The sequence below is a fragment of the Dipodomys ordii genome, unplaced genomic scaffold (genome assembly GCF_000151885.1).
Source record: "Dipodomys ordii isolate 6190 unplaced genomic scaffold, Dord_2.0 Scaffold3, whole genome shotgun sequence".
NCBI lineage: Eukaryota > Metazoa > Chordata > Mammalia > Rodentia > Heteromyidae > Dipodomys > Dipodomys ordii.
In genome coordinates, this window is record NW_012267219.1 from 8,506,866 (window position 1) to 8,532,139 (window position 25,274).

The 25,274-nt window shown below is 39.3% G+C and overlaps 1 protein-coding gene across 1 annotated transcript in view; it reads left to right on the forward strand.

Annotated features, from left to right (window-relative positions):
* The first annotated feature begins 3,891 nt into the window (after positions 1 to 3,891).
* Positions 3,892 to 25,274, forward strand: part of Helb (helicase (DNA) B) — a 29,943-nt gene continuing 8,560 nt past the window's right edge. The window contains exons 1-9 of the mRNA XM_013018072.1: positions 3,892 to 4,090; positions 7,029 to 7,439; positions 9,875 to 10,044; positions 13,069 to 13,944; positions 15,992 to 16,169; positions 18,948 to 19,089; positions 21,631 to 21,785; positions 24,237 to 24,318; positions 25,052 to 25,111. Coding sequence (XP_012873526.1) covers positions 3,904 to 4,090; positions 7,029 to 7,439; positions 9,875 to 10,044; positions 13,069 to 13,944; positions 15,992 to 16,169; positions 18,948 to 19,089; positions 21,631 to 21,785; positions 24,237 to 24,318; positions 25,052 to 25,111 — 2,261 coding nt within the window. The 5' untranslated portion in view covers positions 3,892 to 3,903. The remainder of the gene's footprint in view (positions 4,091 to 7,028; positions 7,440 to 9,874; positions 10,045 to 13,068; positions 13,945 to 15,991; positions 16,170 to 18,947; positions 19,090 to 21,630; positions 21,786 to 24,236; positions 24,319 to 25,051; positions 25,112 to 25,274) is intronic.

Genomic DNA, 25,274 nt, shown 5'->3' on the forward strand with positions numbered 1-25,274 from the left:
CACCAGTACCCAGGTTCTGTTTGGACCTTTGAAAGAGCTTGTCCACCTCTATTCTAGAGGCTTCTGCTTCCTTCTGATATTATTTCATTGGTAATTTAACTCCTTGGATTTGCAGAAATTTGGAAATAAGTTATGATATGGTGCTCACTCATATACCATATTTAGCCATGGAGCACTTGAAATGTGGCTAGTCCAAATTGAGGTGAGCTAGAATGGTGTCATGTACACATCTTTCAAAAACCAGAGTGTAAAAAGTAGGGTGTTTTCTTAGTAGTTGTGGGTTCATTATTGTGTGAAATAATACTATTTGGGATATATTAGACTAAACAAAATGCCACCTGTTTCTATTATCCAAAGTAATCACTAGAAACTTTGCAATTTACATATTCTATTCTATCAGATAATAGTGGTCCAGAACCTTGACTAAAATCAGATTAAGGAAGTGAAGATCAGTGTTACTTAAGTGGTAGCCTTGATTGAAAAAGCCAAACATGAGCATGAGGCCCAGAGTTCAAATACGAGTATTGACACAAAACAGCAATAATAAAAGTAAAGCAAAAAGGTCAGGTTAAATATCTTGGATGAGAACATTTCAATGCTGACTTAATGCACATGGACAGCATTGCATGATTGCCTGGCATACAGTATCAGGTGTGTCACATGATCAACAGCACTAATAATCTAAGAGGCAGCTGATGAGGAATCATGCTATAAAGGCACATTTTTTTTGCAATTGGTAATTTATTATTGTCATGAGATTATTGGTCCTCTAATGACATTTTTCTGTAACAATGCAAGTTATCTTCTGGTGACAGTTATTACATTGGGTGATCAACTTTAGAATTTCTTTATAAATGTCTTCTTAACTAAAATTCTTTTCTTCATTTTTTAAAATACTTTTTAAGGACTATCTCAGTGGACACATCAATTTCTATTTACTCAGTTGATTATTGCTATTATTTTTAAATATTTGTATTTTCTTAACTTTGACTAGTGAGAGGTTTTCCAATCTACCTCCGGAGTCTGTTTTTTTCTTTTTTCTTTTTGTGCTTCTTTACTGTTTGGAGCAAGAACTCCAGTTTCACTTTGTTTATCTCTGTCTCAGAAGTAAAGCCAGCCATTTCTCAAGAAGCTTCACTAGAAAAGGAATAGTATTTGAAAACCAATATTTGAGCAGTAGGTGTGATCAGGACTACTTTCTGATTCTTTTCAGTAATCACAGCTGCAAGATAAAATTTAAGAAATGACCAACTCATTCGATATTCTTAATGCCAACTGAACATTATAGTTTTCCTTAGTTTATTATTTTACTTATTTTATATTTGTGTGATTCTTTTTCATATTCATTGAAAGCCTTCTTTTCATAGAACAAGAATATATTTACTTATTCCAGTAAATAACAATTACAATAATAATATTACAACTAACATTAACTTTAATAAAGTTAATTTGTATTTCTCTGTCTTTAGAGTTTAACTCAAGTCGTATAATCAGACTAACTTAAAATATTTATGTAAAAGATGTTTTCTGACAGGCACTGGAGGCTGGAGCCTGTAATCTTAGATATTCAGAAGGGTGAGATCTGAAGATCACAATTCAAAGCCAGCTTTGCAAAGGAATCAAATGTAGTTGAATTATAAATAGGCTTGAGCCCAAGTATTGTGTCAATTACCAGCATAGTCTGTAAGCACAACACCTACAATTGCACTGATCTGGGTAGCAGATATTTCAGTTTGGCCTTGCTGAGTACGAAGTAGCCCAGGGGCATTCAGTATAATAATCAGATTTGGTGGTGTCAATTAGCATATAAGTGAAAAGAGTTGGTAGAAGATGTTTGAGGAGGTATTGTAGAGTAAAAGTGTTTTATTTTATTGGGTCCGGTCGTGGGGACTGAACTCTGGGCCTGGGCACTGTCCCTCAGCTCTTCAGCTCAAGACTAGCACTCTACCACTTGAGCCACAGCGCCACTTCCGGCTTTTTTCTTTTTGCGTATGTGGTGTTGAGGAATTGAACCCAGGGTCTCAGGCACGCAAGGCAAGCACTTTATCACTGAGTCACCTTCTCAGCCCCAGTAAAAGTGTTTTAGAATGTAACCCTAGGAGTGGGGAGGAGGTATTGGTAGTGGTGAAGCAATCCCCAAAGGCCAGAATAGGAACTCAGTGTTTTCAGCCAAGCATATATGAAGAAAATCCCAGAAGACCAGCGGCTACTGTCCAGTCAACAGTATAACAATATAGTTTTCAGCATCAACTACTGATGAAAGTTTAGGTGAGACAAAGTCTAAAATGGATCCACTGGATTTCTCCCTTGCTGGAGCAGATTGGGTGAAGTAGTGGAAACAGTAGCTCCCTGTGTGAGGTGAAGAAGTACAAGCTCTACCAATGATCCTTGAAACCTCTTGGCTTTTACCAGCTGAAACACAACAACACCCCTCAATTTTCATCTGAGAGGAAGGAAAGTCAATTTAGTCTTTTTTCTTCTCATAATTTTTTTCTTAAATTTTTGTTGCTGGCTGTTATTTGAACAGTATCCATGGAAGACTGGTAACAGGACCCCCTTAAATTGTCAAAATCTTATAAGATCCTTCATGTTATCAAAACCCATGGGTGTTCAAATCTCCTATATAAAATTGCAGAGTATTTACAGATAGGCTGTACATATCTGTATACTTTAATTCATCTTTGTTATTTATACTTAGTATTAGTACAATATAATGCCATAAAGTCTTTATGATTTATGATTTACAAAATAATGACAAGAAAAGAAGCCTATACATGTTCAATACCAATGAAATCTTTCTTTTCTTTTTATTTATTTAGTTTTTTGAGTTTTTCGTGTGTGGAGCCTCACTTGCTTACCTCTTTAGCTCAAGGCTAGCACTCTACCATTTGAGCCATGTCTCCAGTTGTTTGCTGGTTTATTGGCAATAGGAATCTCTCAGATTTGTCTACCCTCGAAATACTAAGATCTCAGTCTCCTGAACAGCTAAGCTAAGATCACAGGATGAGCTAGTGGAGCCCGTGATGATGAAATTTCTTAAAAAAAAAAATGTGTTTGACTCGCAATTAGAAGAATCTGTGGTAGTAGAATGCCTAAACATGGAGATCCTGCTGTATTAGAATCCTACATCAAGTGCTTTTGGATCTAGCAACTAGTGTATGCTTGGTTATTCTAGGTTTATCATTAATAAGGCAATTACATAATAAACAGTGTCAGTACAGTAATGTGGCAATATATTTTATAGTATTCCTTAAAATGTTCCATGACTTTCAAATCCTAGTTTTCTCAAGTAGGAGGGCCACACCGTAGAATAATTTTTCAAACCCAAGTGACTCAAGTGGTGGAGCTCTAGCCTTGAGCAGAAACAAAAAAGCTCTGACAGTGTCTAGGACTGGCACAAAATGAATAACAATGAGTGAATAACTATATAAATACATAAAATATGGTATATATTCAGTGCATCTGCAGCCCTTTATCAGTTAAGGAAACCCAGGGCCAAATCAGGAACCGCTTCATTGTCTGCTGCTCTGAGATTCCAGGGTGATCCGCAGTCCTGAAGGCCCACGTGCTTTGCTTTGGGGTTTTACAGTCTGGTACAAGCCCAGCCGTCCGCCCATAACCACGCCTCCGTCCGCCCATAACCACGCCTCCGCCCTCCCATAGCCACGCCTCCACCCGCACATAACCACGCCCACCATGCCCCCTTTCTCCCCCCCCTACCCTCGCTCTTGGGGGCGGAGCTTGGCGGTGCCCCTACCCTTTAGCCCTCATACTGGCCGCCGACGTCTGGGCATTGCCGGAAGCGGACTGTCTCACGGAAGCAGCTGATTGGCTGATGCTGGTCATGCACCTTTCCCGGGTTTTCCGGAGTTGCTTCGGTGGAGATGGCGCTGAGTTCTGACCATGGCCCGATCCAATCAACATCTTCGGCAGTTGCTGGGACCGCTGCTCCCGCACAAGGATGAGGTGGAGGAGGACGGTGATGACCCGCGGGAGGAGGTGGAGGAGGATGAAGACTCCGTGTTTGTCGACGCGGAGGAGCTCTGCAGTGGGGGCATCAAGGCTGGCAGCCTCCCCGGGAGCATCCGGGGTGAGCAGGGCCCTGGCCCCAGGGACTGGTTGGTAAGGGTGGGGAAACATATTTTCTGTTCGCTGCTGTGTCTTAAGCCGTGGGCTGGCTGTTTAGCTGTTTCATCCTACTTAGGATAAAATACTGCTAATATTAGCAGTGCCTTTTGAGCACATACTGTGTTTTAAGCTTGTTTAAAACAGTTCATTTGCTGTTCAGTTATTCAAGGAAGTTTTACAATTGGAAAAGCAGTGGCTGTACAGCTTCCCGGAATCTAGACTTTTAAGTACTGGAAGAAAAAGTGAGGATGGCACTATTTTTATGTAGCCACTAACCACGTGACATGCAGCTAGTGCAACCGAGAGGCTGATTGGTTTTTTTTTTTAATTAAAAAATTTACATTTGAACAAACCAAACCAAAAAGTAAGTCGGGTGCCAGTGGCTCATGCCTGAAATCTTAGCTACCCAGGAGGCTGAGATGTGAGGGTTGTGGTTTGAAGCCAGCCCTGGCAAGAAAGTCCCTGAGACTCTTACCTCCAATAACCTACTCTGAAAAAGCCGGAAGTGGCTCTGTGGCTCAAGTGGTAGAGAGCTAGTCTTGAGCAAAAGAAGCTCAAGGACAGAGCTTAGGCCCAGAGTTCAAGCCCCAGCACTGGCAAAAACAAACAAACAAACAACACACACACACAAACAAAACAAACAAACTACAAACAGGTGGGCAGCACAGGTTTAGACACAAACGTTCCAAGTCTCAGTGGAATGTGGAATGTTTGGTCATTCATTCCTTCTAAAGTATTATCAACTGTCTGTCATGTTCCCTGCATTAGGTGCTGGTGGTCAGAGAGAGAAAAGGAAGTGAAGGGAGCCAATCTTTAGTGAATTAGATATTTCTTTAATCATTATAATAAGTATAATATTAATTAATACTTAAAAGGAATATTAATAGCACTGTGATTAGTCATTCCTCAGATGTGGAAGTGACAATTAACATGAGGTCTGTAGTAAATGTAAGAGCCTTAGTAAGGAGAGGAAAACATTTCAAGGAGAAGCAACTGGGCAAAAGGCCCTATGCTGAGAGGTACCGTAATATTGTCTGAAGTTATAGTAGCAGGGAGAGGGCTGGGTTTGGAAAGGAGAACAGCAGATACCTGCCACATACTGTGCTTACCTTTTGGAAAATAAAGAAGAATGAAGCATTGTAGACAGCACAGAGTAATAGAGGAGGCCATGTAGACAGGTAGGCAGAATAAAGTGTTACATGTGTCCCAGGAGATATTTGTTGTTGTTTTTTTAAAATTTTTTATTGTGAAAATACTGTACAGAGGGGTTACAATTACATGGGCAAGATAATGAGTACATTTCTTATCAAACATTGTAGCCTCCTTCTTTGTTTCCCCTTCCCATCCTCTCCCCCCCCCACCAAAGTTGTAAAGTTGGTTTCGACATAGCAACTTGTCTATCTCATTGTTGCAATGGGTCCACCTGTATCCCTATTTAAACGATTTGTATTTTCCCTTCCCCTCCACAAATTATAACAACATCAAATACAGTGAAAGCAGGGGCTATACCATGGGGGAGGGACGTACAAAGCAGCAAAGAAATAATCTTATAATTATGTTAGAAACAATCACATGAAAGAAAAAAACATTTGAATATATATCTTAGGGTTCATTTCCCTAACATCAACTTATCTGACCTTTTCTGCTTGACTCAGACATATACTAGTTATTGCAAATAAGGGAAACCATGGGACCTATGTTTCTTTGGACCTGGCTTACTTCACTTAATATAATTTTTTCCAAGTCCTTTCATTTCCTAACAAATGTGGCAATGTCATTCTTTCTGATGGAGGCATAGAATTCCATTGTGTATATATACCACATTTTCTTGATCCATTCATCTACTGGGGGGCATCTGGTTGGTTCCATATCTTAGCTATGGTAAATAATGCCGCAGTAAACATAGGTGTGCTGGTAGCTTTAGTGTGGTCTTGTTTGTGAACATTTGGGTAAATGCCCAAAAGTAGGATTGTTGGGTCATAGGGGAGTTCTATGTGGAGTCTTTTGAGGCACCTCCATACTGCTTTCCAAAGTGGTTGAACAATGCAGTAAGGTTCCCTTCTGTCCACATACCCTCCAGCATCTGTTGTTATTAGAGTTCTTGATTATAGTCATTCTAACTGGGGTGAGGTGGTATCTCAATGTTGTTTTCATTTGCATTTCTTTTATGGCTAGAGCGGTTGAGCGTTTCTTCATGTGTCTATTGGCCATCCTTCTTTCCTCTTCAGAGAAGTTTCTCTGTAAGTCTTTAGCCCACTTATTTATTGGGCAGTTGCTTCTTTGAGGATTTGTTGTTGGGGGATTTAATTTTTTGAATTCCAGGTATATTTTAGATATGAGAACCTTGTCCGTTGTATGGCTAGTGAAGATCTTCTCCCAATCCATGGGCTTTCTATTGAGCTTGCTAGCTATGTCCTTTGCCATGCAGAAGCTCTGCAATTTCATGCAATCCCATTTGTCCAACCTTTCTTTGATTTGTTGTATTTCTGGGTCTCTATTAAGAAAATTTTGACCTGTGCCAAGGAGACCTAGGGTTTCTCCTATTCCATCCTGTAATGTTTTCAGAGTGTCTGCTTTGACTCTGAGGTCTTTGATCCATTTGGAGTTGATTCTGGTGCAGGGTGATATGTAAGGATTGAGCTTTAGTTTTCTACAAGTAGTTAACCAATTTTGCCAGCACCATTTACTGAAGAGGCTGTCTTTCTTCCATTCTATTGTTTTAGCTCCCTTATCAAAGATTAGATGGCTATAGGTCTGTAGGTTCATTTCTGGGTTTTCAATTCTATTCCAGGAAGTATTTGTATAGGCTGCTGTGTGGGAGGAAAGGGAGGAAGGAATGGGTAATAAAACATCAGGAAAGAGGTTTGTGAGTTCCTTTAATTAACTTTTTTTCCCTCTAGTTACAATTCCCGATGAACTCACTGGAGAGCAATGTGAAGTGCTTGGACGTTTTCCAATAACTGGTCCTTGGTGGCGAGTGAAAGTGCATGTGAAGCCAGTGGCATCCAAGAGTTATCAAGTTCAAGGTCACCCATCATACTTTTTACAGTCTGACATGTCACCACCAAATCAAAAAAGTATCTGCTCCCTCTTTCTGAAAGAGTGTGAGGTCCCCGTTGAGACCATAAGTAAGTTTTTAGCATGGATAAAGCAGGTATCAAGCTATAAAAACCTAAGCTTTGAAAATCTTCTGGACACATTAAGAGCTTTCTACAGAGAAATCCAAAGGAAGGATACAAAAAAGTCTGCTCAGAATGAGCAAGAAGATTTGGCATCAGAGGATAAGATTAGTCTTCCTGTGGAAAAGCAGCGTAAGTAGGATTTTTTTTTAAATTGAATTTTAGTGTAATTAAGATGCTTTATGATTGTGTTTAAAATATTAATATTAATGTTGAACATCTCTACTCTGAAGATCTAAAGTGCTCCAAAGCTGAGTATGGTTATGGTGTCACAAAGTGATGCTTTCTGACTGAGGCCCACATATTTTGCTTCCTGCACAGAATTATTAAAAAAATTGTCTAAGATTATGCTCAGGCTGTGAGTCAGAGGTGTGTATGAGACATAATGGATTTCATGTTTAGACTTGGATCTCATCCCCAGGGTATTATGTTTGTGTAGCTATTCCAGATTGTGAAAAAATAGAAAATCTGAAGGATTTCTCCTGTCAAGGATTTCAAATAAGGGATGCTAGTCCTGTGTTCCTTTTTGAAATTGGTTTGAAGAAAAGATATCAATGTTGCTTTTGAGTTTGTAGTGTGAAGTGATTGTGTATGGTATCTTAAGGTCTTTTCAGTGCTTTTCTGGATTTTAGATGTGATGCTGTTACTCTGACTTTGTGTTAGAAAGCAGCATGGATCATTAAGGAAAAGTTCAAGCTGGATGGCAGTGGCTCATGCTTGTAACCCTGGCTGCTCAGGAGGCTAAGAGCTGAGGATCATGGTTTGAAGCCAGCCTAGCAAGAAAGTTTGAGATTCTTCAATTAACAGCCTCCCCTGAACACACCCCCCACCAAAACAAAACAAAACAGGAAGTGCAGCTATGACCCAAGTGGTAGAATCCTAGCTTTGAAGGAAAAAGCTCAGGGAGAGAGAGTACCCAGGCTCTTGAGTTCAGGCCTTAATAAGAGCGCATCTGCATGCATGCGTACACACATATACACACAGAGTTTAATCTTTTTAAAGCAGAGGAGAGGTGCAAGGCTAGGAGTAATCCATTTTGGAAAGATTTTAATTCATAATGACTTAAAATACTTTTTATCTAGACATTTACATATATATATATATATATATATATATGTAAAATTCTGGCACATCAAATATGACCTTGAGAATGAAAGGTTTATTATTATATTATTTTTTTGTGTAAATAATCGGGCTTGAACTCAGGACCTGGGCACTGTCCCTTAGCTTTTTGACACAGAGCTCCACTTGATTTGTTGTTTATTACTTGGAGGTAAGAATCTTATATACTTTCCTGCCTGGACCGGCTTCACATTGCTATCCTCAGTAGTTGGGATTATAGGCATGAGCCATTGTGTCAAGTGAGAATGAAAGAATTATACTTAATTTGGGTAAATGGTTATAGAAATTAATGTATAAGTTATGTTTTGTGCTTAGTTTTAGGTTTACCTGAGTTAAAATTTTTATTCTGGTTGTGTTACAAACAAAAGAAACAAGTAGTAATTATTTATACATTTAAAGATCTAAAGTTTTTAAAAATTTTATTGTAAATATGATGTACAGAGGGATTACAGTTACATGAGTAAGGCAATGAGTACATTAGTTGTGGATCATTATTATTCCTTCCCTAGTTGTTTTACCATTATCCCTTCTTTTCCTCCCCCTCCCTTCCCCAAGTTCCGAAGTTGTAAAGTTCATTTCCAATATACTGTCTTGTGGGTATCCTTGTTGCAATGGATCATCCTGTGTCCTTGTTTCAGTGTTTTGTTATTCCCCTTCCCCTCCCCAGATTAGACAAATGTATATACAAGATGCAGGATACCAAAATCAAGTACAGTGACAACAAGGGATATGCCATAGAGGAAAGAACATACAAAGGAAACAGCAACAACAACAACAAAAAATAAAATCACATGGTATATTTAAAGCAATAACAATAAAGATGGACCTCTTGTGTCCATATCTTAGGGTTCATTTCACTTATCATCTTTGTGGTCATATGTACATGGCTTTTGAGCTTTTCAGCTCATCTGATAAGATTATCCTATATGTATACTAATTATTGCAAATAAGGGAAACCATGGTACCTAAATTTCTTTGGGACTGGGTTACTTCACTTAATATGTTTTATTCCAAGTCTTTCCACTTCCTAACAAATGTGGCGGTGTCATTCTTTCTGATGGAAGCATAGAATTCATATACATACATACATACATACATACATACACACACACACACACACACACACACACACACACACACACATATATATATATATATATACCACATTTTCTTGATCCACTAATCTACTGAGGGGCATTTGGATTGGTTATGGTGTGTAATGTTGACATAAACATTGTTGTACTGGTAGCTTTAGTTCATAAAGTTTTAATATTAAACACAGCTCAGTATCAAACAACAGTTGTTATATCAGTTCTCTTGCTGCTTGAAGTACATTTTTGAATTTGATTTGGATTTCTTAAACCGGTTGTGCTAAATGAGAAAGTCCTTCAATCCTTCTGTAGGCCCATTTGTGTTTTAATTTGTTCTTTTCTGTTATCCTGCAGTTCCGTTTATAAATGTAATGAGAGCTTTGCAGTTTCCCAAAATAATGGAATTCCTTCCAGTTCTTCTACCACGACACTTTAGACAGCTCATAAACTCGGGTTCTGGAGCTGTGTTGGAAGCGATAGAAGAGATTTTAGGTACAGATCCATGGAAATTGGGATTTAGTAAAGTAAGTAAGACATTTTGTTCAACATTCAGTAATTCTCTGTAAGGCGAGGTCTTGAAGATTTGATAAGTTTTTCATTTCTTTCAATAGAAAATGTTTTGTGTGGATCCTAATGTTGATTTCTGTGTGAATTTTACAAGTACACATAAAACTTCATATATCTGTAACTCTTAGGCTTCTATAAAGTCAATAAATTTATGAATGAGGGGCTGGGAATGTGGCTCAGTGGTAGAGTGCTTGCTTGTCTTGCATGCCTGAGGCCCTGGGTTCGATTCCTCAACAGAACAGAAGCAGAAAAAGACGGAAGTGGCGCTGTGACTCCAGTGGTAGAGAGCTAGTCTTGAGCTGAAGAGCTGAGAAAAAGTGCCCAGACCCAGAGTTCAGGCCCATGACCTACAAAATAAATAAATAAAAATAAATTTATGAATGAAAAGCAAGATCACAAAGTGTGTGACATTTAGATGATTAGTATTGATTTAGTTATATAATTGAATATGACAGATTTTTTTTTTGTAACAAAACTGTTACTTCAGCTTGAATGTAGCTTTCATTGAAGACCAAGGCCTAATAGGTTTGGCAATCTATTCTCATGTGCAGTGCAGTTTCCCACTTTACAATATTAACTATTGAAAACTCCCATCATTCTTGAGGATTTCATGATATTGTTTGATTTGTAGTTGGTATAATAACATCATTTATAAATGAGTCCATTTCTGTTCTTATTATTGAGACCAAGAGTAGAAAAGTAACTTTGAGGCTTCATTGGTGTTGGAATCAAATGTGGTACCCTCAGTTTTCTTCTTCTTTTTCCTTTTGGGCCAGTACTGAGGCTAGAGCTCAGGGTATCATACTCACATTGACTTTTTTTTTTTTTTTAAACTCAGGCTGGTGTTCTACTACTTGATCCACATCTTCAGTTCTGTCTTTTTACTGGTTACTTGGAGATGAGTCTCAGGGACTTTTCTGTTCTGACTGGCTTCAAATATCCTCAAATCTCAGCCTTCTGAGTAGCTAGGATTACAGGTGTGAGCCACCCGCCACTTGGAGTTCAGTCTTGATAGTACTTCATTTTAAGGTAGTTTTCCAAGTCAATATACAATTAAGAAATTCTGAGAAGATGAGAATAACAAAGTTATTCCTTGTGTCACAGGTCTATAATTTCAGTGGACTTTGAAAAACTCAGAAACTTATATTATCATTGTGTATTTATATGGTGGAGAAGAGAGGTAGAGCTCCAAGATGTTGGAAGAGAATAAAAACTTACCTTTTTGTTAAAAAGTTAGCAGCCAGGTTCAGATAGCTCACACCTCTCTGTAATATTAGCTACTCAGGAGGCTGAGATCTGAGAATCTCGGGTTGAAGCCAGCTGGGGCAGTAAAGTCCTTGGGAGAGTCTTATCTTCAAATAACCTCTAAAAACTGGAAGTGGAGCTGTGGCTCCAAGTGGTAGGGCACTAGCCTTGAGCAAAAGAGCTTAGGGACAGTGCCTGGGCCCTGAGTTCAAGACCCACAGCCAACCGACCAACATACATAATAAATAAATAAGTAAGTAAAGTTATCAGTGGTTCATATTTGTAATCATAGCTACTCAGGAGGCTGAGATCTAAGGATCATGGTTTGAAGCCAGCATAGGCAGGAAAGTCCATGAAATGCTTATATCCAGTTAACTACCAGACAGCTGTGAAAGTAGTGCTGGTTCTGTTGCTCAAAGTGGTAGAACACTACCTTTGAGCTGAAAAGCTCAAGCCAGAGTTCAAGCCCCATGACCTACCAAAAAAAAAAAAGAAAAATTTTAAAAGTGGCACTGTGGCTCAAGTGGTAGAGTCGTGCTGGCCTTGAGCAAAAGAAGTTCAGGGACAGTACTCAGGCTCAGAGTTCAAGCCCCAGGACTTAAAAAAAAAAAGTGTTTCTGCCAAAACAAACAAACAAAAAAACCTGAATGTGGAGCTGTGGATCAGCTAGTAAAGCACAAGCCGCAAGGGAAAAAGCCAAGAGATGGTGCCCAGGCCCTGAGTCCAATCATCAATATTGACACAAAATGAAACAGCACGGGCTGGAAATGTGTCTTTGTGGTAGAGTGCTTACCTAGCATGCACAAAGCCCTAGGTTGGATTCCTCAGTACCACATAAATAGAAAAAGTCGCAAGTGGTGCTGTGGCTCAAGTGGTAGAGTGCTAGCCTTGAGCACAGAGAGGCTCAGGGACAGTGCCCAGGCCCTGGATTCAAGCCCCAGGATTGGCAAAAAATAAAAAATAAATAAATAAAACAAGAAGACTATGTATAATGCTTTTATAAATTATATTTTTTCATAAATTACAACTGTAATTAAAAGTTATACAGATCTTGGGGTTGGAGGTGTGGCTCAGATCATAGTGTCAGCCAGTGTTGTGTGTTAGTAACCATCAGATCCTGAGTTTGGATCCCAGCCTAGAACCAGAAAAAATGTTCCTCAGATCTCTAATCACAGATTAGTAATTAAAAATATTTAGTGATGCTTTAGGTATAATTTTTCTTGTGTATGGTATGGCTCAGATCAGAGTGCCAGCCAATGTGCAAAAGCAAGCATCAGATACTGAGTTTGAATCCCAGTCTAGGACAAAAAAAAAGTTATGTAGATTTCCAATGACAGTTCAGTTAATTAAAAAAAAAAGTAGTGATACTTTAGATATATAATTTTTCTTCTAAATTTAGTTGAAGTATGTATTTTTCTGGGGCTAATAATCATTATCAAATAATATTTTAACTTTTTTTTTTTTTTTTTTGCCAGTCCTGCTGTTGAACTCAGGACCTTGGCACTGTCCCTGAGCTGCTTTTGGCTCAAGGCTAGCACTCTACCACTTGAACTATAGCACCACTTCCAGCCTTTTCTGTTTATGTGGTACTAAGGAATCGAACCCAGGGATTTATGCCTCCTAGGCAAGCACTCTACCCCTAAGCCACATTCCCAGCCCTATTTTAACGAATTCTAATAACATGCATTACTATTTGTAACTCTTATGAAGCAACCTGGAACTTTGTTTTCCTAAAGATTACCTACAGAGACCTGAAGCTTTTGCGCTGTGAGGCCAGTTGGACAGCCTACTGTCAGTGCCCATCTCTTCTGCGGTTGATGAGTGATCTGGAGAAGAATGCATTGGTCATCTATTCCAAGCTGAAGCAGATATGTAGAGAGTACGGGCACACGTATGTTGAAGAAGCCGACTTAACTTCAGAATTGGCAGAGCAAATGTCTTTTCAAGATGCCTGGCAGTCTCTGAAATTTCTGAAGGACATTGGTGTGGTGACATATGAGAGGGGCTGTGTCTTTCTTTATGACCTTTACCAGGCTGAAAAGGGCATTGCTTTTTCCATATGTAGTCTGATACAGAGACCTCCGTGGCACTTATGTGTGGATGTTAAGAAAGTGTTGGCATCTCTCTGTACCACCAAACCAGAGGAGGCAAGAGATGAGGATGTGATTGAGGAAAGTAAACCTGGTGAAACAAGCTTGGAAAATTCCACAGACATTCTAAACTCACAGGACGCTGATGACTTTATTAGGAATTGTGAAAATGAAATTGATGCAGGAATCAGTGAAATGGAATTAGATCAGGACCAGGTGGCAGCTTTGGAAATGATTTGCGCCAATGCTGTGACAGTCATCAGTGGGAAAGGTGGCTGTGGGAAAACCACGATTGTCAGCCAGCTTTTTAAGTGCTTACAGCAGCAGGAAGAAAGAGAAGTGGCAAAGGCATGTGAAGATTTTGAACAGGACCAGGATGTTCCAGAAGACTGGGTTACCTTTACTGAGCAAAGCAAGCTGTCGATGGACAAGGCTATTGAGGTGTTGCTCACAGCACCTACAGGGAAAGCAACTGGCTTACTGAGAGAGAAAACCGGTCTTCCTGCTTACACGCTATGTCAGGTAAAGGCTGTTACAGTGTATATCTATAGATGAAAAATTTGTCTTATTTTTTTCTCCTTTTAAAATACTTTTAAATTAATTAACAAAAAGGTATTTCAATTCAAAATATCCTACTCTATACCAGTTGGGAATGTGGATCAGCCTTGGTCCACAGTATCTGCACAGTGTATACTTCTCATCTCTGGGATACTTTGTAGCTGTCTTGCTTACACATCACAGTACACCTCAGTGTGATTTGTGGTGTCAGACATAGATCTTGTAACAGTTAATTATACAGTTAATAACAGTTAATTATACAGTTAATTAATATAGGCTTCCTATCCTGTAGTTAGCTCATTATGTAAATCAGTGTTATTCAAAGCAGACATTGGTGTTTTTGTGAGAATGGAGCCAGTGCCATAAGTCAGTCAGTACACCTCTTCAGTCACTGAGAAAGTCATAGGATAAAGACAATGTCAGATGAATGAAATATGCTTAGTAATGTAATTAGTTCAGATCCTGGCACTCTGTCTGTTTCTCTTAGGCACTGGTTACAAACATGTCATAGCCCACAGATGGTATTCTGCATGTCACTGGAGCTGGAAGGAATAGATCGATATATCTATTTTTTATGAATGAAAGCTTCTTGGAGGTGAGGACTTTATCTTGTTCTAGAATAGTGCCTGGCAGATAGTCATGTAACAAAAACTTCAAATGTGCCAATATACTTTAAAATAGTATTGGCTTTAATTGAGTTGGAGTTTGTTTATTTGTTTATGCTGTTGTTGGGGGCTTGAACTCAGGGTCTCACGCTCTCAGTTGGCTTTTTTTTTTCTGCTCAAGACTGGTATTTCACCACTTGTGCCCCACCTCCACTTCTTTCTTTTTTTCTTTTTGCTAGTTTACTGGAGATAAGTCTCACAGACTATTGTGTCCCAGCTGGCTTCAACCCATGACCCTCAGGTCTCAGCCTCATGAGTAGCTCAGATTCCAGGCATGAACCACTGGTTCCCAGGAAGAGTCTTGGAGATTAAAGTTGGAAAGAGTTGGAGACTTTGTTCTAGCCCTGATGTATCATTTTATATATAAAAGGACCAGGTAGTGGGAAGAGTTCTGAAGAGCTCTGAAAGTCATAGAAGGTCAGGTGAGGAGAAGAGTTTTTGATTTAGGGGGAAAGCCTTTCAAAAGGAATTAGGGAGAATTATCATAGAGTGTCGAGTTTAGGGGGGGCCTCAGCTGGAATGAAATCTGTATTTCAAAATATTGGAAAATCAACTTGGTTTAGACACAGAATTCAGGTGAAATATTTTGGCATTGTTTGACTAAATTCTTGATGAGCCAGTGAAGCAGGCAGGTGAAGCCATCTTCCCCTTTATAGAAGAGCTAACTGAAGTTTGAGGTTTTAACAGATTGCTCGAGCTTGGTAAGAGCTAGAACTAAGATATGAATTGAAATTTCTGACCTCCTAGTTTGTTGCCCTGCCCTAATTTCTTCACTCATCATAGATTTTGCACACCTGGTGATACACCTTGAACTTGCTTTGCTAGGGTGCCTTAGGCTCCTAAACAAGGAAGGAAGAGCAGGTTTGAGCTTACATGGGATCACAGAGCCAGCAGACACCTCAAAATTACTTGCCATTCATTACCTTTCCTAGAGGAATGAGAAGAGACCTGGAGAAGGTCAAGGTAGCTTCTCAGTGGAAGGATTCTGATGAGTTTATGATTTTATTTCTTCATGCCTGATTAGTCTGAAGGATTGAATGAGGAGAGCCATCAGAGAGCAGTTATTACTGAGTTTCATAGCCTGCTCAACTCGGATCAATTGGTAGTATCTTAATATTTCCTTCCTTCCTTCCTTCCTTCCTTCTTTCCTTCTTCTCTCTCTCTCCCTCCTTTCCTCCTCCTTCCTTGCACCCTCTCTCCCTTTTTTACTCCCTTCCTTCTTCCCTCCTGTCCTCCCTTTTTCTTTTGTTTTTCTCCTTTCCTTACTCCCATAGGAGTTTTGTTTTAGAATAACTTGCTGTTAATGTCTTTAAATCTGACTTTAGATTTGCATACTTTACTTACAGGTCAATTACAGCTTCTATTTATGGGACAAAAAGCTGGTGAGCAAGGATGTGCCATGGAAATTTTCTTCAGTTAGAGTGCTGGTTGTGGATGAAGGGAGTTTGGTATCTGTAGGAATCTTCAAATCGGTTTTAAAATTATTGTGTGAGCACTCCAAACTTTCTAAGCTTATTCTGCTTGGTAAGTTAAAATATTGATGCGGTTCATGGTTCTCAAGCATTGTGGGTTGGTGACATCAGTTCATGGTACCATTTGCTAAAGATGAAAAAACATTTTTTGGATGTCATGTCACAGCTACACAGAGTTCAATTCAGCCACTCTCCTAGTCAGTTTGGGTTGGTCTTTGTTTTGGTCAATGTAGTAAAAGACTTGAGCAATGAAATCACATTGGGAAGGGTTGTTCCTACTTAGTTAAATGATGGCTATTCAAATAGTAAAGATGACCCACTGCTTGGTGAGCCTAGTTTCTCAGGAGGCTGAGATCTGAGGATCACGGTTTGAAGCCAGGATGTGCAGTGAAGTCTGTGAGACTTTTTTTTTTTTTTTTTTGGTCAGTTGTGGGGCTTGAACTCTGGACCTGGGCTGTCCCTCAGCTCTTCAGCTCAAGGCGAGCGCTCTACCACTTGAGCCAAATCCTTAATTTTTTGTTTTGGTCAGTTGTGGGACTTGAACTCTGGGCCTGGGAGCTGTCCCTCAGCTCTTCAGCTCAAGGTAAGTGCTCTACCACTTGAGCCACAGTGCCACTATTTTTTTTTTTTTTTGTCGGTCGTGGGGTCTGAACTCAGAAGAGCTGTCCCTCAGCTCTTAAGCTCAAGGCTAGTGCCCTACTACTTGAGCCACAGAGCCACTTCCAGCTTTTTCTGTTTATGTGGTGCTGAGGAATCGAACCCAGGGCTTCATGCATGGGAGGCAAGGATTCTACCACTGGGCCACCTTCCCAGCCCTCTGTGAGACACATCTCTAATTAACTACCCAAAAGTCTGAAGCCTAACCTTGAGCAAAATTGCTCGGGGACAGCACCTATGCCCTAAATGCAAGCCCCAGGACTGGCAAATACACACACACTCTCTCTCTCTCTCTCTTATGATTTGCAGTTAATAGCTCAAATGAGACTCACCAGACTGACAAACACACACACACACACACACACACACACACACACACACACACACACACACACTCTCTCTCTCTCTCTCTTCTCATGATTTGCAGTTAATAGACTGACAAACACACACAAACACACACACACACACACACACACACTTTCTCTCTCTCTCTCTTCTCATGATTTGCAGTTAATAGCTCAAATTAGACTCACCAGACTTCTAAGTCCCTCCAGTCTGGTGAAGTTTAATTCTATTCTGTTGGTTGATAGTGGATCTGTATACTATCTGATTTAATGAAGAAAATAAGTTAGAACTTAAGAGTCAAATTCCAGGGCTGAGAATGTGGCTTAGTGGTAGAATGCTTGCTTGGCATGCATGAAACCCTGGGTTCGATTCCTCAGTACTGCATAAACAAAAAAAGCCGTAAGTGATGCTGTGGCTCGAGCAATAGAGTGCTAGCCTTGAGCAAAAGAAGCTCTGGGACAGTGCTCAGGCCCTGAGTTCAAGTCCCAGGACTGGAAAAAGAAAAAGAAAAATCAAGAGTCCAATTCTATATAAATACTGTTTTATAGGTATTTGGGGATAGTTGATAAGCATCTGATTCTATTAATGGTTTACACATTCTCCCTGTTTCTACCCAGTGTATATTTTTCTTAACTCTAAGATTTCTTGTTTTTTTTTAAAGATTTTTTTTTTGTGCCAGTCTTGGGACTTGAACTCAAGGCCTGAGCATTGTTCCCGAGCTTTTGTGCTCAAAGCTATTGTTCTGCCACTTGAGCCGCAGCTCTACTTCTGGCTTTTTGGTAGTTAGTTGGAGATAAAGAGTCCCATGTACTTTTTCTTGGCTGGCTATGAACTGTAATTAGAAGATTTCAGCCTCCTAAGTAGCTAGGATTATAGGCATGAGCCACCAGGGGTGGCTTCAACAAATTTTTTTTTAAATAGAGCAATACATTGTAGTTAGTATCAAATATATTTAGTTTATATTTCATGTGTTTATTTTTTAGAGTCATAGATTTTTCCATTCCTGGTAGGGTAATAGGCAAGATGTCATACTTAACTATGTATCTAAGGCCTGTTTTTACATATTGGCTAAAACCCATATCTTACAGGGTTTACATATGGTTAGAGAAGTTTAGTTCAGATTTTGTTACTTTATTTAGTCTTTACATCTCTTTTTTTCTTTTTCTTTTTTGCTGTTCCTGGGGCTTAACCTCAGGGCCTAGGGACTGTCCTTGAGCTAGTGATCTATCACTTGAACCACAGCACCACTTCCAGCTTTTTCTAAGTCATTTATTGGAGATAAACCTCTCCTGGACTTTCTTGATCTGGTTGTCTTTGAACTATAATCCTCAAATCTCAGCTTCCTGAGTAGCTTAGATTACAGGTGTGAGCCACTGGCACCTGGCTCTCATATCTTTTCATATAGTTTACATTATTGAACTTGGAGGTTGCTTTTGTTAAATGTTTTAAAAATATTTAGTGTTCTGGGCTGGGAAGGTGGCTCAGATTGCTTGTCTTGCATGCCTGACATCCTGGATTCGATTCCTCGGCAGAAAAAGCCAGAAGTGGCACTGTGGCTCAAGTGGTAGAGCGTTAGCCTTGAGCTGAAGAACTGAGGGACAGCGTCCAGGCCCCGAGTTCAGGCCCCACGACCGACAAAATAAAATAAAATAAAAATATTTAGTGTTCTTAAGTAATGATATAAGGGCCTTCCCCCTCCCCCTCCTCCTCCCTGCTCCCTCTCTCTCGAGTTCTGAAGATAACATGCATCATTTGGAAGAAGTAAAAATAATTTCTAAATTTTAGAATTGCACCCTAAATCTACCGTATCTATTTAATTTTTTTTTAGGTGATATTAGACAGTTACCAAGTATTGAACCTGGTAACTTGCTGAAAGATCTTTTTGAGACTCTTAAGGCAAGAAAGTGTGCTATTGAGCTGAAGACAAACCACAGGGCAGAATCACAGCTAATTGTGGACAATGCGGCACAGTATGTAACTAGTATTTTTCAGTTTTCTCTGTTATGTTAGAAATAAAAGGTAAAATAAGGATGAATGCTTGTTTTAGAATGACTCAGTAAAATATATTTACTCTTTTTTTTTTAAAATGGGTTATTTCTCTTTTTAAAACTTTTTTTTAAATCGGGCTGGGAATGTGGCTTAGTGGTAGAGTCCTTGCCACGCATGCACGAAGCCCTAGGTTTGATTCCTCAGTACCACATAAACAACAAAAAAAGTGGAAGTGGTGCTGTGGCTCAAGTGGTAGAGCACTAGCCCTCAGCAAAAGAAGCTTAGGAACAGTGCCCAGGCCCTGAGTTCAAGCCCCAGGACACACACACACACACACACACACACACACACACACACACTATAAGGGTGATATACAGAGGAGTTACAGTTACATAAATCAGGTAAAGAGTACATTTCTTTTTGGACAGTGTCACCCCTTCCCTTGCTCTCTCTGTTTTTCCCTCCCATCCCTATCTATAAGTTGTATAGCTCATTTTCAACATAGTGTCTAGTGAGTACCACTGATACATTTGTTCACCCTTTGCCCTTCCATTTCTGTGTCTGGTTTCCCCCCTTCCCCCTCCCCCACCCCATTTGCCCTTCCAAAGACCAATTAAACAAGACAAAAAGAAAAGAAAACAAAAACAGCAATGAAGGAAAAAAAAATCCTCCATTCCATGGAGTTCATTTTGATAAATATTATTTTATACAATCAGATGCACATAAGCATATTGTGCCTTTGTGTTCCTCTCCTAAGAATTATCCTCCTTTGCTCTCATTATATGTGAGTGCCTATTTTTATTAAGACATTAAGAAAAATAATGGAGTTGGATGCATAATGTTCTTTTCTGGTAACACTTGGAAAAAAATTCTGCTTCTACCCAAAGGCTGCTTCAATTTTAGTAGATGATTGGTCACTTTAAAGTCTATACAACGTAGAAGAATTTAAAGCATATTAGATTTCTTAGAAAGTTTTGTGAGAAACTCAAGAATTCTTTTTTAATTGGCCTCAATTAGTTGTACAAGGCGGTTTCACTTCAACAGGTTTTGTGGTCAGCCATCCCTTCTATGACTCTCCCTCTCCTCTTCCCTTTTCCAAACAAATCTCATCAGATTTCCTTGTTCCATTGTCACACATATAATAAAGTATTCATTCACCCTTCCCCCCCCCCAGTCTGTTCGTCTGCCCCCCTTCCCAGCAGGACTTGTACACCAGACAAGACATACTTTAACTCCTTGTTATTTTTCTGTTGGAGAGCATGGTAATTGTTTAAAGAGGTTTCCACCATGTTCTCACACATGCATGCCTATCAGTATCATTTGGTCCAGGCTTTGCTCCTGTCATCATTTCTTATTTATCACCATCCCCTTGTATGACTGATTGAAGGATCCCTATGACATACTAGGAAAAGCTCCTAAGATGCTGCATGTCTAAGGTCAGAAGCAGAACAAGAAATTGTTATGCTTCCTAGATCCCCACAAATTAAACCTATGATACTTCCATCAAGAACAGCCTTACTCCTTGTGCTTTTTGCCCTTTCAGCTCTAGTCTGGGCAAGACTGAATGTGTCACAGAAGGGAATCCACCTCTGTCAGCAGGCTGCTGTTAGGTGTGTATTGACAGTCAGTGGATCGTCTTTCAGCTAACCTAAGGAAGGCTTTGTTATGATGAAGTACCTATACTTCAGTGTCTTTTCTGATAGGATTTGTTGATCTGGAAAAATACAAGAATGAAAGAATACGGGAATGCAAAGAAATGTGGATGCTTGCTTCAATTGGGATGATGGGAATAGATATACAATAGATAGAGGAAAGAGAAGCATATGGGAAGGTTCTCAACTAGTGTAAGTTAATTTAAACTGATATGGCACTGATAGCTCACACCTGTAAACCTAGCTTCTCAGTAGGCTACCATCTGAAGATCTCAATTTGAAACCAGATGAGGCTAAAAAGTCCATGAGACTGTTCCAATCATCCAACAAAAAGCTGGAAATGGAGGTGTGGTTACACAGTAGAATACCAGCTTTGAGTGAAAAAGCCAAGTGAGAGTGCAAGCCCATGAATTCAAGCCCCAGTACTAGCATGGGGGAGAAAAAAGAAATATGTAACCAAATGGGTCCAGATCTGCCTCCCAGTTTCTCTGCTTCCTACCTTTGAGGCTTTGGGAACTCAGTAGACTTGACTAGGCCTCTTATTGCTCACCTGCACAATTAAGATTATACTTAACCTTCCATAGTTCTTTTGTGATCTGGAGATGAGTAGACCACGTTCTTAGTTTGGTGCATTGTATATCTGTTATTATTTTTCTGATTCTTTTAATTTGCTAGGAGCAAGAGATTGATTGGTAAGTAAGAATAGGACCATAACTTCATGGTCTTCCAATTCTAGTATAAAACTCACTATCATGCTTATTGTGGCCTATCCTCTCTGCTTGTTTTCTATTAGCAGATATTATTATAAGGACATTAGACCAGATGATATATAAAGGTTTATTTGCTTTATGTATTTTGTCTTTATTCAAGAATCTCCAGACGCCAATTTCCCAACTTTGATGCTGAACTAAATGTGTCTGAAAACCTTTCAATCCCCATCTCAATCCAAGATAAGACATTCATTTTCGTCAGACTTCCAGAAGAGGATGTCAGTTCTCAGTCATCTAAAAGCGATCATCCATCTTGTAAGTGTAAACTTCTCTATGTAGGGTTAACTGTAAGTATTTCAGTTTTGCAATGTAGTTATTAAATGACTAATTATAATTTTATTTGATGGTAAAGGCAAATATTTCCACTAAAAAAAATAGGGCATCAAGGTAAAGTACTCCATTAATGCAAAGGAGAACTTGGGGGAGTGGCTTAGGAAGTATGAGACCCTGAGTTCAAATGATACAGAAATATTTAAAGTGAAAAATGAATGTTCTCCAGCAACTTTCTTTTCTCCTTTTCCCCTATGTCAACACATAAAGCTCACATACATAGCAAAAAGTTTTATCTCGTTAAGCCTTACTATATCCATATGTAAACATGTTTATTCTAGCGTTACTTAAATTGGACTTTAAGCTGCAAAACCACTGATTTTTATTTACTATATTAGAAATAATAGCTAATGTTTATTCTCACAACAATGTGTGAAATACTATTTCAGATGAGGAAGGGGGCTTTAGACCACTCATAACTAGCTTTCTTTGCTATTTTATTCAGATATTGGACTTCAGATGCAGTTTATTTTGCCCTGATCTGGTACCTACTCTTTGCATTAATGAAAGTGAACTTTTAAAAGAAAAAGAAAGTTGGCCATTTCAGAATGGTAACAAAGCTTAGTCAATTGTCTATTTTTTTATTTTTTTTATTTTTATTTTTTTTGGGTCTGGTCGTGGGCCTGAACTCTGGGCCTGGGCGATGTCCCTCGGCTCTTCAAGGCTAGCACTCTACCACTTGAGCCACAGCGCCACTTCTGGCTTTTTTCTTTTTGCTGATGTGGTGCTGTGGAGTCGAACCCAGGGCCTCATGCATGCAAGGCAAGCGCTCTACCACTGAGCCACCTTCCCAGCCCCGCCAATTTTCTATTTTAATTAAAAACCTCTTCTGGAAAATTAGTCTCTTCTTGAAGAAAATTGAGTAACTATTCCTTTGAGAGGCATATGCTACCTCTTCAGTCATAATTGAAATAGTAAATTTATTGCCATTACAGCAGGTATATTTTAAGACAGGCTTTATCGCCAGGCTAGGATTTCAGAGATGCTAAAATTGCATCTAAAATCAATGGAGAGTACATGTATATATTGATGTGCGAGAGAGTGAACACACAAGGTGTGGCCTGGTGTATAACTGCACACCTTATTCTGGGAGGCATTGGGAATTCCAGGACTTGGTGGGGGAGGGATGTGTGTGAGTTGAAATATGACAGTTTTCTGGAGATTATCCTTACCTTGTCTAAAAAAAGGAAAAGTAAAAAGTGGCTTTGTCTTCCTAGAGCTGTGTTTTTAAGTTCCCCATGATTCCTTTGCTACTAGAAACAGCATAAGAGCCTGAAATGTTCCTACTCAATTTGTGTGTGTGCATGTGCACACTCGAGAGTATGGGGGCTTGAGCTTAAGGCCTGAGAGCTTCCCTTAGCTTTTTTGCTCAAGGATGGCACTTGATGACTTGAGCCATAGCTCCCCTCTGGCTTTTTGATAGTTAATGGGATAAGAGGCTCATGGACTTTTCTGCCCAGGCTAGCTTTGAACTGCAATCCTTAGATCAAAGTCCACTGGGTAGCTGAAATTACAAAAATGAGATCCTGGTACCTGTCTCCAAATTAGTCTTCTCTCTCTCATGAGTTTGCCATTTTTTGTGTGCCGTTGTTGAGTAACTAGAAGAAGCCTTGTTTGTCAATGTTGCAGTGTAAGGAGAAGTCGGGAGTGTAGCTCTATAGTGGGAGGCTGGCCCTGCCACATTGGGAATATCACTTCCGTGAATTTTCATGTTCACATTCATAACATGGATGTAGTTAGTACATGGTTGAATAACCTAGAAGCTAGAAGGCTAATCTTTTAGTGGCTGTGTCATCGGAGGGCTTGTGGATAAAGGTGGGGCTTGTTTTGTAAGAGCAGTGTCCATTTTCCAGCCTGTACAAAAAGAGCTCAGTACTGTGTACTGGTATGGCCAAGCCAAATATCACCTCTGATGTAATGACATGGGCTTCACCTGGGTACTGTGAATATGTTGACTGAGATAATATCTAAGACATTTATATAGATTCATGCATTTTGACTCATTACCATAGTAAAACAGGGACTTGGAAAGTTTTATCTTTGTAATTCAATTACACATTTGGTACTCTGATATTTTTAAATTCATCATCCACAAATCAATAGTGCATACTTAACTGAGCTCATTACATACAGACTTGGAGCGGTCCTGGCCAGAGGTAGATTGGGATCGCTTGAGTACAGATGCTTTCAAGGCTTCTCTCCATTTCTCTGATTGGTCTGGCTGATTTAGGAGATGGTTGCCATGGTGAACTTGTGTTCCATTTGGTGGGATATTGTTCCCAGATCTCCAAGCAGGAATTCTGAGTTACTTTCTCTATAGAAATAGTGTTACAGTATGATGACTTTCTGTGTTAACTTTTTCTCTTTAATTACCAGATTTATATTCTGCAGTTAAAACTTTACTCCAAGAAAGTGACTTTAAAAAAGCAGAAACATCACAATTCATTGCATTTAGAAGGTAAAACATTCATAATGTTTTTTTAAACTTTTTTTATCCAGCATTAAATCTCATTTAGTAGCATATATGTTCTGTTTGGATTTGAAAAAATTATAATTTATCACTATTAATTCCTGTTTCTGCTGGGTGGGTGTCAGTGGCTCACGCCTGTAATCCTAGCTCTCAGGTGGCTGAGATCTGAGGATCATAGTTCAAAGCCAGCCAGACAGGAAACTCTGTGAGACTGTTATGTCCAATTAATCACAAAAAAGCTGGAAGGGGAACTGTGGCTCAAGTGGTAGAGTGCTGTCCTTGAGCACAACAGCTCAGACCCAGACCCTGAGTTCAAGCCCCAGGACTGGCATACAAAAAAATTCTCATTCATAATTTGAAGTTTCCCATTGTTAGACAACAGAGAGGGCACTTTATAAGCAGGACTTTTTCCACCAAATATTATAGTTAGGAATTCACACGAAGTATCAATGGGACAATAGTATATGTGAAGATAAAAACTATGAAAAACTTTTTTCTAGAGATGGGTCTGAAATTATATCAGCTGGGGGTATAGCCCAATGGTAGAACTCTTGTCTAATATGTAAAAGGCTGTGGATTTAATCCCTCACACTACAGTAATTATAATATAATAAATATAAATAAATATATAATAATATATTATATAATAATATAATAAAATGAATTAATAATTATAATAATGAAGTCATTGTGTAATAATTGTGGCATTTTTGTGTTTCAGGCAGGACTGTGACCTGATCAATGACTGTTGCTGTAAGCATTACACAGGCCGCCTCATCCGGTGAGCATCTCCCGCAACTTGAGAATAATCCCTTCCTAGTCTTATGTTGGCACTGACTTAGCTTACCACATTGAAAAATCATTTTCTCTCATCTGTGTCTCTTCAGTTACAACGTGTGTGTGTGTGTGTGTGTGTGTGTGTGTGTGTGTGTGTGTGTGTGTGT